Genomic DNA, 14,010 nt, shown 5'->3' with positions numbered 1-14,010 from the left:
CTTTGCTCTCCAACTTTTTTTTTAACCCCTTAACTGTCACTCACATTTTTGAACATAGACGTGAAAGTGCACGATCCAAACTTACATTTTTATAATTCATGTACGAAAACATTTTGTAACATGATATTGATGTACAATTTCCATGGTAATGCAATGTTTGATTTTAAAATGGGTTTCAAAGGATGAATTTTGAGATTTAACGTGTTCAGCTGATTTCTAAAGTGTGATAGAGAAAAAGGCAACAAAGAAGACTTTTTTTGACAAAGGTCAGAACTCCTGTTATGGTGTAGATTTTTGAGGTGCACTCTTGTCAAAAATGAATCTATTACTTTTCCCACATAATTTTTTAACAAAATCATTGGTAAAATATCTATTTAGGAGTCTTAGACCTTTCCAACGATATATAGTTTGTCATGATTAGATTAGGATTGTAATATAGTGAAGTAAACTTAAGTTAAAGGGTTAAGTTAAAGGGTTAAATAAATATTAATGTATGAAACCAACAAACATTACATATCTATCTATCTATCTATCTATCTATCTATCTAATCTTTCTATCATAAAATAAGTAGCCTATATTGCTGGGGTCTGCCTCTGGGGATTTGTTTTTGTGGGTGGGGGATTTAACCCCCCCTTCCCTCTGGTTTTAGTCCATTGTTGTGAACCTTCCCCTCAGAGTGCTGTTGTATCCCACTGCCAGAGAGACGCTTGCTCTGCCCCAGAGTGTAAGCAGTGAGTTGCCATATAGAGACTCTTCAGCTCTTCAGTTTTAAACTCACCTAAACTGTGTGGAGCAAACCATTCTACAGGAACCCAAGCGAGCGAGAGAGCGCTGAACCCCACTCCACTGTCATTACGCGCAAATCACATTATTCATGTGAAAAAAGACAGAGGGACGCTATGTTTGGTATTGGATGCTTTCCTTGACACAATCTAAGACAGGAGTTGTTGTTTTTGAAATTTTGAGAAGAAAAGGAGACACGGTCTAAATCCTCCGTGTTGTTCATTTCTGTGGATATATAGCGGTTTTTGGACTCGGGAGCGCTCAAGAGCACAGCGCGAGACACGGAGAAGCTCATCAAAGAAAAGCAGCACTGGACTTTGAATCTTAAGATTAGTCTTCTCTTGTGCTATCAGCCTATTGGTTTTAGTTTTGATGGATTTACCAGCGTAACTCAGACTTTCCCAAAAGTTGCTTATTGGATTTCCAAGGATAAATAACACGGTGAGGGGAAAAATGGACACATGAGTGTCTCGAGGGCCACCAAGATCCGAGGGCGCTAAGAACTCCGATCCTATTCGGACCGTGCAAAGGGCACACGAAAATAGGTAAAATTATTGTTTGCATATGGTAAAATTGGGGTCAGATTAGTTGTATGAATATAATTTTATTAAGTAATCAGTTGCTTCAGATAAATTTAAAATTAAGTATTTTTAGGGACTTGCAGTGATTCGATTGTGAATTAAATACTGTTAAGTTTGAACTTGTCTTGCGCTTTATTTCTGCGCATTTGACGAATTTAGTATGAAAACACCACCATATACCATTTTATTCGTGAAATACACATTCTTGTTGATTAATCTAGTTCAAATCTAATTTCCGTTCCTGTATATATATTGATCTCTGGTTCGGGTTAGGTTTACTTGCGCTCAGAATAACTTTCATTAGCTATACCAAGTGGTTTCACACTTGCAAATAGATTTATTTAGCTTAACCAAACTCTCACTTCAGTGTGAAATTCTGGTATGTTTTGAGAGCACATGTGTCTCGTACCCGGAGAGCTTGACGTTTGGTCTTATTTATCTCTCATGCTGAGCAAAATAATTATTTTAGAAACACATTTGGAGTAAGTAAATAAGTTGTAGTCTATTAAGTGTACACGAATTGTGTTTAAATATCTTAAATGTTTAAAAGTAATTACATTTAATAACTATGATGTGTATTTGGACAATTGGATGTTGCAATCGTAGATGTTCTGGTGTTATGTCGATTTGTGCTACCCTGTCAGATTTTGCTACCTCCCATTAAAACAGTGGGTAGTACAATTCGACAACGAAAAATGCTACCTGTAAAATGATGGTTTATTAACGTCTACACCTACCCCAACCCTAAACCTACCCTTACAGTAATGCAAATACAGTAATTATGTGTTATATTCGTGGTTGTGGCTAGAAGGGATATAACTACAGGAAACCAAAAATAAATAATTTTTTCTACCTATTACATTGTGTTTTATTAAAGTCTACATCTACCCCAACCCTAATCCAAAACCTACCCATACAGTAATGCAAATACAGTAATTATGTGTTATATTCGTGGTTGTGGCTAGAAGGGATATAACTACAGGAAACCAAAAATAAATAATTTTTTCTACCTATTACATTGTGTTTTATTAAAGTCTACACCTATCCCAACCCTAATCCAAAACCTACCCATACAGTAATGCAAATACAGTAATTATGTGTTATATTCGCGGTTGTGGCTAGAAGGGATACAGCTACAGGAAACCAACAATAAATAAAAAAATTTCTACCTATTACATTGTGTTTTATTAAAGTCTACACCTACCCCAACCCTAAACCTTCCCTTATACAGTACTGCAGATACATTAAATATAGTTGTTCAGTGTGAGAGAAAAAAGGACGCAAGTAAACCCTGGTAGGACAATCTGACGGGTAGGATGAAATGTCAGGACACCGGATCCAATTCATGTGTTTATATAGAAACGACCCATTAAAGCACTTTGTACAGGTCCCATTCATAAACAACTGTCCTTAACTGCTGCACATTCGTACCTGAGGGTTATTCATGTTCATGAGGGATGTAGACAATGTCCAACAATGATGTAGGTGTACAACAGGACATTCATTTTCAATGTGGTTTTGTGGGCAGGGTTGGGTAAAATGTCATTTTAAAGTTTCACCTTTCACAATATCTTCTGTGAATTGCAAATCAGCTCTGTTTTTCTCTCAGGTTTGTGACTGCACTGAGGTTGCTAATGCCTGGAGTCAGCATTTGAAGCTGACCAGCTGTCTCCCACACTTACAAACATTACCTCAGCAAGATGTTGAGCATCTTTAAGGTTTTCATTACCATCTGCTTAATGGAACTAGTGTTTTCAAGAAGCATAACATCCGGGGAAGTCCGGGCAAAAGGTATGGATTAAAATAAACAATTTCATTTGAAATCACTCAGATCTGACACTCTGTAATGAATGGTGAATATTCAATGTATGATAAATGGAGCTGAGCTATAAAGAATTTAAGTCCAGGGGAAGTTGGAGAGGATGTAATCGTTTAGAGAGTAAAACAATCCCAGTATTTCCTTGAGCCATAAACAGTGCTACCTGATCCTGCCAAAGCCCCGAGGCTCGGAAGTGTAAATCTGTCTGGCCCAGTGCCAGTACCAGGGGATTTGTGGGATGCTAGGAAGGGTGGGAAAGATGGGTCTCCTATGTAATTGTACAAACACTGCGTTGTCTATATTTTAGACCTTCCGGGAAGATTTTATACCTGTCGTGTCCAATTATCTCCAAGAGCTATTAAGACTTTCATAGTACTGGCTCCCAGAGTTTGTGTGTGTGTGAAAAAGCCTCATGAATACAAATCAGAGGATTGTTTTAAATCACAGTATTAGCCATAAGCTTTATGTGGCATTACAATTAGGGAACAGATGTAGACCCTTGTGAAGACTGGGGCAAAGTGTTTGTTAAAAGCATCTTTCTCTGAACACTTGTGAGCTACATTCAGTGCTAGGAAGGTGATAAAGGTTGAAAAACCCTGTGGTGCAGCCCATCAATGTCCCACTAAGTTCCTGCCAGGAGAAATTAAAGTCATTTGACAACTGTAAGACTTTAATGGGCAGAGCCATCCAGACAAGTGAGAAATGCAGAGCTTAAAGAACAAGAAGAGGCAGAAATGAACTTGTTTAGGGGGAAGTACAAATATGAGTATTTTTATATAGCAATAATTTGATTTATCTACAGCTAAGTAATATAATCCCTTATTTTCAATTCAGAAATGGCACTAGTCATTTGTGGATTCTATAGGTTATAGCTAATAGACACTATAGTATAGTATAGACCTTTATAAGATTTCAAACTTTCAAAAATGAAAAGCAGTTTTCCAATAGTTCATTAGTAGTGTATGACACTCCAGGATTGCAACTCACCCTCTTACGATACCTTTGAAACTAAAAATGTAAAAGTGTTTACTGCATGAGCCTGAAAGCCTCGTTTTAGTGCACGCATGTGTTTGTGTGTTTTGTTTAGCTTGTCCTTTATTTTCCCGCTGACCATTCACACCCTCTTCAGGGTCAGATATCGGCCAGGCCCTAGTTTTATTCAGTGTAGTTCATTAGTGTATTGGTGGAAGAATGTTATGCTTCAGTGCTGGAGGTGACATTGTTTGGGTATGGGGCGTTCTTCACTCAAATGCTCAAAATCACATTCACCTCCGGGCCACAAGGAACACTGCTGTGAAGTCAAAGTTAGGTCATTCTCTGCTGAGAGTTGTGTTTCTGTTCTCTCTTTTGTTTGTGGCTTTGTTTGCCTGATTTGCTCCAAAACAGCAGTGGTGATCTCTGTGAGAAAGGCTGTGTTTAGCAATTAGCGAGAAGTTATGTTAATTAGATGTGTTTATTAAATATGGTTTATACTACAGTCTAATTACAGTAGCAGTTGTTCAAAACCTCCTTTTCTCTGTCTGCCAGATATCCGAGTTTCTCGACCAATTCTTATTCCTGGATTTCCTGAGAATGCTACTGTGTTGGTTGGAGGACATGCAAAGCTGGTGTGTAAACTTCACCAGCCAGCCTCAACACGTCTCCAGTGGTTCAAGAAGGACAGCAATCGCCTGGGGCCTGATGGATCACCACTTCTTACAGCGCTTACGGTGAGAAAGTGATTTAAAGATCCTTTATTATGCATATTTTCTGTCTTCAGGAAAGAAAGAGTAATGTTACATTTGCTTCCCCCGCAGCCTCTTCTTGAGAACCTCTCCAAAGTCAACATTCTTCCTTTAGTGAATGTCTCTGTGGAAGATGCTGGGGAATATGTATGCAAGGCGGAAAACTCAGTTGGTCAAACTACTCGCTCTGCCTCGGTGGAAGTCTTATCAGGTAAGCCAAATCATCCAATATCATCTGACCTTCTCATCATCAGGGCAGATCTTCCATCATTCTCTCTGACAGGTCAGCCTTTGGCGTTATATTGCCATGAAAACCAGTTTATTAGTATTTAGGAGGACAAAACTGACCACTTGAGTTGAAAGGTCACATCTAAGGAGTAAACTTAAGTTTAGTGTGATAATGTTGCCATTAGTAACTTTATTTTTCATGTTTTGTCCTAGAAGTTTCCGAGGAGCCAACTGAGGAGACATCAGAGCATCTACTCCTAGAGCTTGGAGATGTATTAAAACTCCGTTGTGATACAAACCGTCCTGGAACTGTCCAGTGGTTCAAGGGTGGTGTACGGGTGCAACACAATGCTCGTATCCAGATAAGGGCAGCAGTCATGGAGATTGCTGATGTCACCTTTGAAGATTCAGGAGTGTATGTGTGTATTCTGCGTGGTACCAAAGAAGCTCTACGCAATTTCACTATCACAGTGGCAGGTAGGCTCTGCCACATGGTGACCTTTCAGCAGATTTGTAGTCTTCATTAATAACTCTTCTTTTGAATGATTGTGTAATAAGAAGAACACTTACTGCTTCTTTGCAGATACTGCAGGATCAGGAGATGACGATGAGGACAATGGCCTTGATGATGCTGGTCCTGAAAACGAAAATGACCAGGTCTATATCTCCAGAGGTTAGTGTTCATTGTAACTACAAATTCAGTGGCGTTCAGCTCCATTTAAGTATTAGAGTGATAGCTTGAAATGAACCGTTGTTTTTTACGTTTTAGCACCATATTGGACTCACACTCAAAGGATGGAGAAGAAGCTCTACGCAGTTCCAGCTGGAAATACTGTCAAATTCCGCTGCCCTGCCACAGGGAGCCCTCTTCCAACCATTCGCTGGCTAAAGAATGGCAGAGAATTCAGAGGAGAGCACCGGATTGGAGGCATCAAGGTGGGTGATTGCTATTTTTGTCTATTGTAGACTTAGCAATGATTTGAACTTTTCGAAATCTCACAGTAAATATCAGTATAACCTCATGCTCACATGTTACGACATTGTGTTTGTAGCTACGACATCAGCACTGGAGCCTGGTCATGGAAAGTGTGGTTCCCTCAGACCGTGGGAACTACAGTTGTGTGGTGGAGAACAAGTATGGGTCCATCGCTCACACCTACCTCTTGGACGTGTTGGGTAAGATGGCTTCTGCTTGCCTGCTCTAGACAGCCGTCTGGCTCCACGAGGAGCCATCGCAGGCTTGCCATGCTTAGCAAATGTCAGAGGCAATAAGCATCAAATCAGTGAGATCCTGTACCAGCAGCTCAGTGGCGTCACATGGCAAGACAGGCACCAAATGCACCTCAGGCCACACTGCTACACCACAGGCAAGAGGGTTCACTCGAGGCTGTACATGTCTATACATATATTTAAGATCCGCACTGGAAGAGGGCAATAAATATCATCACAGCAGGAGAATGTGGGGTGGGGGCTGGCATCGGTTTGTATGGTACGTGCCTGGAGGCGCTGTGGGTTGAGGCCTCCAGACCAATTTTCTACCTGACCTGTGACAGACCTGTTTGTTAAGAGTCCGGCGTGGGGTCAACTGCTGTGTCCTAGTAGACAGGGGGAAAGAACAGAGAATAAAGAGCCCATCTACTTCAAAGCAACCCAACACATGGGCCTGGCTCTAAAAATCCATTAATGGAACTAATTAGTGAGCGTTGATCAGCTTTGGAAGTGCTGCTTGTCTATCCCTGTGCCTTATCTTTCTTCAAATGCTCTTGAATGTCAACTTTCATAGGCAACATTATTTTGTAGGATGTTGAGAACTTCTAAAAGAACTGTTAAATATCTTACAGATATAGTGTAGAAAAGTAATGACCTTCCGATTTCCTCTTTCAGAACGCTCTCCACACAGGCCCATCCTTCAAGCTGGTTTACCCAAAAACACTACAGCTGTAGTGGGTGGAGATGCCCAGTTCCTGTGTAAAGTCTACAGTGATGCCCAGCCTCACATCCAGTGGCTAAAACACATAGAGATGAATGGCAGCCGCTATGGGCATGATGGCATTCCTTACGTGAAGATTGTGAAGGTACTTAGCAAGTTATCCATTATACTTTCTTAATGGAACTAATTAGTGAGCGTTGATCAGCTTTGGAAGTGCTGCTTGTCTATCCCTGTGCCTTATCTTTCTTCGAATGCTCTTGAATGTCAACTTTCATAGGCAACATTATTTTGTAGGATGTTGAGAACTTTTTGATAAAACTTTTGTTCAATATCTTTCAGATATAGTGTAGAAAAGTAAAGTCTTCCAATTTCTTCTTTCAGAACGCTCTCCACACAGGCCCATCCTTCAAGCTGGTTTACCCAAAAACACTACAGCTGTAGTGGGTGGAGATGCCCAGTTCCTGTGTAAAGTCTACAGTGATGCCCAGCCTCACATCCAGTGGCTAAAACACATAGAGATGAATGGCAGCCGCTATGGGCATGATGGCATTCCTTACGTGAAGATTGTGAAGGTACTTAGCAAGTTATCCATTATACTTTTCTAGAGGTAAAACAAATCATTGTGGAGCGAACAAGCATTAAAATGTTGATTTTTTTTCTTCCAACTTCTTAGACAGGAAGCTTGAACATGTCTGAAGTTGAAGTCCTATATCTTACCAATATCACAATGGAGGATGCAGGAGAATACACCTGCTTGGCGGGAAACTCTATAGGGTTCTCTCATCAGTCTGCTTGGCTTACAGTCTTATCAGGTAGGTTTGTATAGATACATTGATGACACAAATCCTAAAATGTCTTGAGACTCATAGGTACAAGTAATTAAATCTTGTCAATTTCACAGAGGAGGATGTGGCCAAGGAGATGGACCTTATGGAGGCCAAGTACACTGACATCATCATCTATGCTTCTGGTTTCCTTGCACTGGTGATGGCCATTGTCATAGTGGTACTCTGCCGAATGCAGGTTCATCCCAGTCGGGAGCCTTTTGATACACTCCCAGTGCAGAAACTCTCAAACTTTCCTCTACGCAGACAGGTAAGATGACACTTGTGAACAAACCTCATGATAATTCCCCAAGAACGTGGAATTCAACAGAGCATTCTGGATTATAATCCTGTATGTTTTGGACCCTGTCACAGTATTCAGTGGAGTCCAATTCTTCCGGAAAATCAAGTGCTTCACTGATGAGGGTGGCTCGTCTTTCCTCCAGTTGTTCCCCAATGCTGGCTGGAGTTATGGAGTTTGAACTGCCTTATGACCCTGACTGGGAGTTTCCAAGAGAGAAGTAAGCAGTACCAGCAACCATAGCTGTAAAACATTTCCCTTTTATATGATGGTGAAATGAATATTTATTTGAAATCTTTTGTGCCAGTTTGACATTAGGTAAACCACTTGGAGAGGGCTGCTTTGGTCAAGTGGTGAGAGCAGAGGCTTATGGGATAAACAAAGAGAATCAAGATCAAGTGACAACTGTAGCTGTTAAAATGCTAAAAGGTACTTGCATGCATTGTATTAAAGTGGTGAGCATTTTTTGAATCGCAGTCTAAGAAGGAATTTTTGGTCATTTTCAGACGATGCAACCGATAAAGACCTGGCAGACCTCATCTCTGAGATGGAGCTAATGAAAGTGATGGACAAGCACAAGAACATCATAAATCTTCTTGGTGTTTGCACACAGGATGGTAAGTTAAACACTGTGGCATCTCATGGTTGTATGAACTTCATTTGGTGATTTGACTTCAATTCAATTTATATTTCTGGTTCAGGTCCACTGTATGTGCTGGTTGAATATGCATCTAAGGGTAGCCTACGGGAATATCTCAGAGCACGTCGACCTCCTGGCATGGACTACACCTTTGATGTAACCAAGGTTCCCGAAGAACAGCTCACCTTTAAAGACCTAGTTTCCTGTGCCTACCAAGTCGCAAGAGGCATGGAGTACCTGGCCTCTAGAAGAGTAAGTTGCTCGCAGGGCTCAATTAGCTTCGTTTTGAAACCAGCCCCCCCCACATCTTATCAACACATCCCTTTGTCTGACACGTGATGCCAAGCATTCCTTAGTGTAGTGGTGGTGTGCCGTGTTTACCGCTGTGTCCATCCTGTCTCTGTGGGCTTTGTCCTTTTTAGCACTGCCATAAATCTGTTAGCAAGCAGGCGCTCGGACCCGCCTGTGCACTGGATCGTATTACTAGCTTTTTGTGGCCTGCTAAGAATGCAGTCGTCTTAAACCCCTCCATTAAGGGCCACAAACCAGGGGCCATTTTTGTCCTCTTTTTCAATCCTCAAATACCACTACTATTTAAAATGAAAACCAAAATAAACTTAATGACATGCATTTCCATCAGAAACCATTTATGTGTTGCTTTAAGTCCAAGTCTATTTAAAGTTAGGCTTGTTTAAACTTTTGCAAATGTTGCTTACTGTATGTTGATTTATACAGCATTTCACATATAGAAAGTAGTTTGTCTTTTCTGTTGAGGTTTCATCTGGTTTCATCTGTGGGAACAAAACTCTAGCCTCACTGTGAACATGTTTATCTACTTACCAAAAGCTGAAAAGAGTCGCCAAAACATTGTTTGGGCCATTTCAACTAAATAGAATTCTCTTTTTTTTTCTCAACAGTGCATTCACAGAGATTTAGCAGCAAGGAATGTTCTTGTGACAGAGGACAATGTGATGATCATATAGAAAGTAGTTTGTCTTTTCTGTTGAGGTTTCATCTGGTTTCATCTGTGGGAACAAAACTCTAGCCTCACTGTGAACATGTTTATCTACTTACCAAAAGCTGAAAAGAGTCGCCAAAACATTGTTTGGGCCATTTCAACTAAATAGAATTCTCTTTTTTTCTCAACAGTGCATTCACAGAGATTTAGCAGCAAGGAATGTTCTTGTGACAGAGGACAATGTGATGAAAATAGCAGATTTTGGTTTGGCAAGAGGAGTGCATCAGATTGACTACTACAAAAAGACCACTAATGTAAGTAACAATTCTATTCAAGACTTTCTTAGAACTGTTGCTAGATGTTTTTGCTCTTTTGACGACATCTCATTTGCAAGCAGGGCTGCATGAACCTTTATGTGCCGTTTTAAAATCTTAATGCTTTTAAAGACAGATGTGTAATGTGTCTATGCTGATTGGCAGACAGCTTAATAGAAGATAATTAGGGAAAAGGGGCGGGGATTTGTGAAGGATTGGGCAGTCATATTTTTGTGGATCCAAAGGAAGTGGAGTGCTTTGGCTTGGCCTGTGTGGCAGCTAACTGTCCCACTCACAGCCCTGTTGTTTCCAATTTCAGGGACGTCTGCCAGTGAAATGGATGGCACCAGAAGCCTTGTTTGACAGAGTCTACACACACCAGAGTGATGTGTAAGTCTGACTAATCATTGCAGCCATGCCAAAGAATCAGCTGAGCAGGGTTCCCCCTGCCTGGAATGTCAGCCCGTTCAGATTAACCAGAATGTACCAGTACATTTTAATCCTGGTGGTGGATGTTTTTAATGACAAAAAAAATTGTCATAATGACTAAAAAAAAATCTCAGCAAGAAGATTGAATTAGTACAGCTCAGGCTGATTACCCTACATGGTGAACTGACATTTTTGATCACTTGCTTCCTCAGTTGGTCTTTCGGAGTTTTGATGTGGGAGATTTTCACTTTGGGAGGGTCACCATACCCTGGGATACCAGTAGAGGAGCTTTTTAAGCTGCTGAAGGAAGGTCATCGAATGGACAAACCTTCCAACTGCACCCATGAACTGTAAGCATCAATCTGTTCACCCAAAAAACATGTTTAATGTCAGTCTTCAAGGTTATGTACTTACTGTATATTCAAACTGCTTTTATAGCTACATGAAGATGAGAGAGTGCTGGCATGCAGTACCAACACAAAGACCAACATTCAAACAGCTTGTGGAAGAGCTTGATAGGGTGCTGGTGTCCATTTCAGATGAGGTAAACACCTATTTCGGCAAGAGTTTGAGTCCTACAATGTTGTTTTATAGCCAAACCACTAAACCAGTTGTATTTTTACGTTTTCAGTACCTGGACCTATCCACCCCTTTCGAACAGTATTCCCCATCTTGTGAGGACACTTCCAGCTCTTGCTCTTCAGACAATGATTCAGTGTTTACCCATGATGCTATGTCAACTGACCCATGCCTCATTGGCTACCACGACGTGCACTCTCGGATGGACCTGAAGACAACAATGCGATAGTCCTTTTTGGCTGAGGGCACAAGCTCGTGGACATCAGATGTTGCTATGGAAACACTTGTATGAAAAGCGGTACAAGGATTTTCAACCTTTGTTGCTCTGCCTAAGAACATTATAACAATGCTTGGCACTATGAAATTTGGTGATTGGTAGTTTTTACAGAGAAACAGGACTGAGTCTGGTCATGAGCTTTTTTGTTTAAAGTTTTTATTGAACGGGTGCTGCTGTATGTAGAAAGCTACATTGGAGCAGAATACAGGAGTGTTTTCAAAACAGATTTTTTTTAAATAAAGAGAACATTTATTTTGATATAAAAAACAGATAGCATTGATAAATATAAATATCTCTCTATATAAAATTATTCTACATTTTTTTATTTTAAAGAACTGTCTTAAATCTCAGGATCTTGCATATTAAAAATTGCTGTAGTGGCAGCAAAGTGCCTGATTTTTTGATTTCCTGTGAATATCTTAAAATATTTATGTACATATCATTACAGAAGACAATTGCATTTTATAAATTATTCTAAATGATTTAAAGTGAAGGTGTTACTTAGGTGAAGAAATTATGTAAATCTGTTCTGAAGCTATCCCTGAATGATTCTTCATTTCATCTACACATTTACAATAGCTATTGTTTGCTGCTCGTACCATTGTACACTGTCAAGGCTAAACCTCTGAGCACTCAACTTCCTGTTGTTCTGTTCATTTCATGCCTCACCGTTTGGTAAGCATGGATTATCGTGGTCTTCTCCCCAACCATTCATCAACCATTTAAACTGAGACATTGCGGGGACCAGCAACGCTTCAATTGTCAGTTCTGTACAGAAGAAAAGGACTCGACTGAATGTGAAATCCCTTGATATTGACTGATTTCAAATGGTGAATCCTCCATTGTTTGGCTGTAACCTTTTAACCACCCCAGTTTGTTTGCAGGGTCCAGGCATAGGCCTAAATGGACAATGGTCTCATGCAGATGTAATGTGTGTGACTGCTGGATAGGGTGATTGGGGGGCTGTCTAAGGCCTGTGTGCAAATGAGAAAGCCCCTTATTATGCTAATGGTTCCAGCTGCCCATCTTTATCCTGCAGTATCTTTTAATATACAAATGCTAATGCTGGCCTTTCAAAACAAACTCAGCAATGTCCTTCAGGGAATGCAAAGCCTCATCCCACAAGCTGATAAGAAGCCAATGGCTTTTTTCAAGATAATTTACCCTGTACTTTACATTCTTAGCCAGGGACGCTCCTACAGATCCCTTTGGGCACACTCTGGGACAATTGGTGTGCATACTCCAAATAAGTATGCGAGTTGATTTCTCCAAATGTGAGCAAAACTGTTCAATTTGATTTATCACCAGAGTTCAATCTTCTTTTCAGGCAGCTACAGTGATGTATGACCTCTAAATAAGAAACAAACGCTTAAAGCAGTCCATGACACCTACAGAATTGTAAAAGCACATTCTTTGCGTACGAAAAAAACAAGAATTGTAAACCACATGGCATTCCATTTGTGTATTCCTCATTGTAACAATCAAACAATGTTATTATAAAATTCCCCTTAAGAGAGTTATTTTAGAAATATTTAATTTATTTGTTTATTGTTTGTTTTATATTAAATAAAGTATAATTTAAAACACTGAGCCACATTGTTTTTGTGAATGTGAGCAAATCACAGAAAATGTTTGAATTTTAGATCAAGCATTTATTTTTATTTAACAAGGTCATTAGTTATTCCATGAACATCAGATCAACACCCTCTTTTGTGATATTGTAAATTATTTGTATTTCGCCTGCTTCAGTCAGGCATATTGACTTACTGATCACACCTCAGTGTCACCCTCTAGACGTCTAGACGCATGTCTGATGCGTCACTGACTTATCTCTCATGTGTAACAAACCATTATGAGACAAACGGGACAACTATCACTACAGTCCAAATGTGTCTGTCTCTCCATGGAGACAATCTCAGCCAGCTGGTCTTGGTTAGATAAGAGTTTGTCCACCATGGACTGGGTGTCTCTCATCGTTGCATGTCGTGCATCTTTAGCCAAAGGGCAAAAGCCCAAACCAGCCTTCCAAATGCCATGGGCTTCATCAAGCTCTGGCTTCCTACTTCATTTTTTCATAATATAGGGTGACCAGATGTCTATGATTTCTGGGGACAGTTGGAGCTGTTCTTGGAAATGTCCCTGCCAAAATACATCAGAATTGTCCTTGTTTTTAAGTTAGAAATTTCAGTGAAAAATTTGGCACTGAATCATATTTGATATTGAGGTTCAATTGTCGTAGTGGGTTTTCAGTCCCTTTCAGTATAAGTTAGTGGCAGCCATTTGTGTTTTTTCTAACATGTTACCTTTAAGACAGACCTATTTATTATAATCCAGTCATAGCCAGACAAACAGTAAAACCAAACATCTTTAATGTTCTATGCTTTTTCCCCCCTCCAAATTCAGGGTATACAGTTGATGCGTTAAAGCATTTGAACCCAGTACATAAGCGTTGCTAGCACTATGCTCTACATAATAATAATAAACATGGTAAATGGTATATCCCTTGTGAAAAAAGTGCACTTAATTATATTGAATGTGCACTTGCAGTACACTTCAAATCTCAAAAGTATATTAAAACTGAATTTGCAGATAATATAATATTAATTAAATAAAAGGCCACTT

At 39.9% G+C, this 14,010-nt stretch overlaps 1 protein-coding gene across 1 annotated transcript; it reads left to right on the top strand.

Annotated features, from left to right (window-relative positions):
* Positions 1 to 679: 679 nt before the first annotated feature.
* LOC107587200 (fibroblast growth factor receptor 4) lies at positions 680 to 11,657 on the top strand. Its single transcript, XM_016274876.1, has 20 exons — positions 680 to 1,329; positions 2,975 to 3,156; positions 4,712 to 4,893; positions 4,981 to 5,119; positions 5,350 to 5,613; positions 5,720 to 5,809; positions 5,906 to 6,072; positions 6,189 to 6,312; positions 7,021 to 7,211; positions 7,740 to 7,878; positions 7,968 to 8,161; positions 8,266 to 8,411; positions 8,499 to 8,620; positions 8,698 to 8,808; positions 8,893 to 9,083; positions 9,981 to 10,103; positions 10,423 to 10,493; positions 10,745 to 10,882; positions 10,971 to 11,076; positions 11,164 to 11,657. The coding sequence occupies exons 2-20, from the start codon at positions 3,066 to 3,068 to the stop codon at positions 11,338 to 11,340; spliced, it is 2,766 nt and encodes a 921-aa protein (XP_016130362.1). The 5' UTR covers positions 680 to 1,329; positions 2,975 to 3,065; the 3' UTR covers positions 11,341 to 11,657.
* The last annotated feature ends 2,353 nt before the right edge of the window (positions 11,658 to 14,010 follow it).

This window comes from Sinocyclocheilus grahami, unplaced genomic scaffold (genome assembly GCF_001515645.1).
Source record: "Sinocyclocheilus grahami isolate Dianchi unplaced genomic scaffold, SAMN03320097.WGS_v1.1 scaffold91.1, whole genome shotgun sequence".
In the NCBI taxonomy this organism is placed as follows: Eukaryota; Metazoa; Chordata; class Actinopteri; order Cypriniformes; family Cyprinidae; genus Sinocyclocheilus; species Sinocyclocheilus grahami.
Note: the sequence above shows the minus strand (reverse complement) of the source record. Positions and strands in the feature narration are given on the sequence as shown.

Bases quoted from the DNA above. Each gene is read 5' to 3' on its own strand.
- LOC107587200 (XM_016274876.1), top strand. From the start codon at position 3,066: ATGTTGAGCATCTTTAAGGTTTTCATTACCATCTGCTTAATGGAACTA. The intron at 8,162-8,265 runs GTAAGATGACAC...ACCCTGTCACAG, and splicing joins ACTTTCCTCTACGCAGACAG to TATTCAGTGGAGTCCAATTC. The intron at 8,809-8,892 runs GTAAGTTAAACA...TTTCTGGTTCAG, and splicing joins TGGTGTTTGCACACAGGATG to GTCCACTGTATGTGCTGGTT.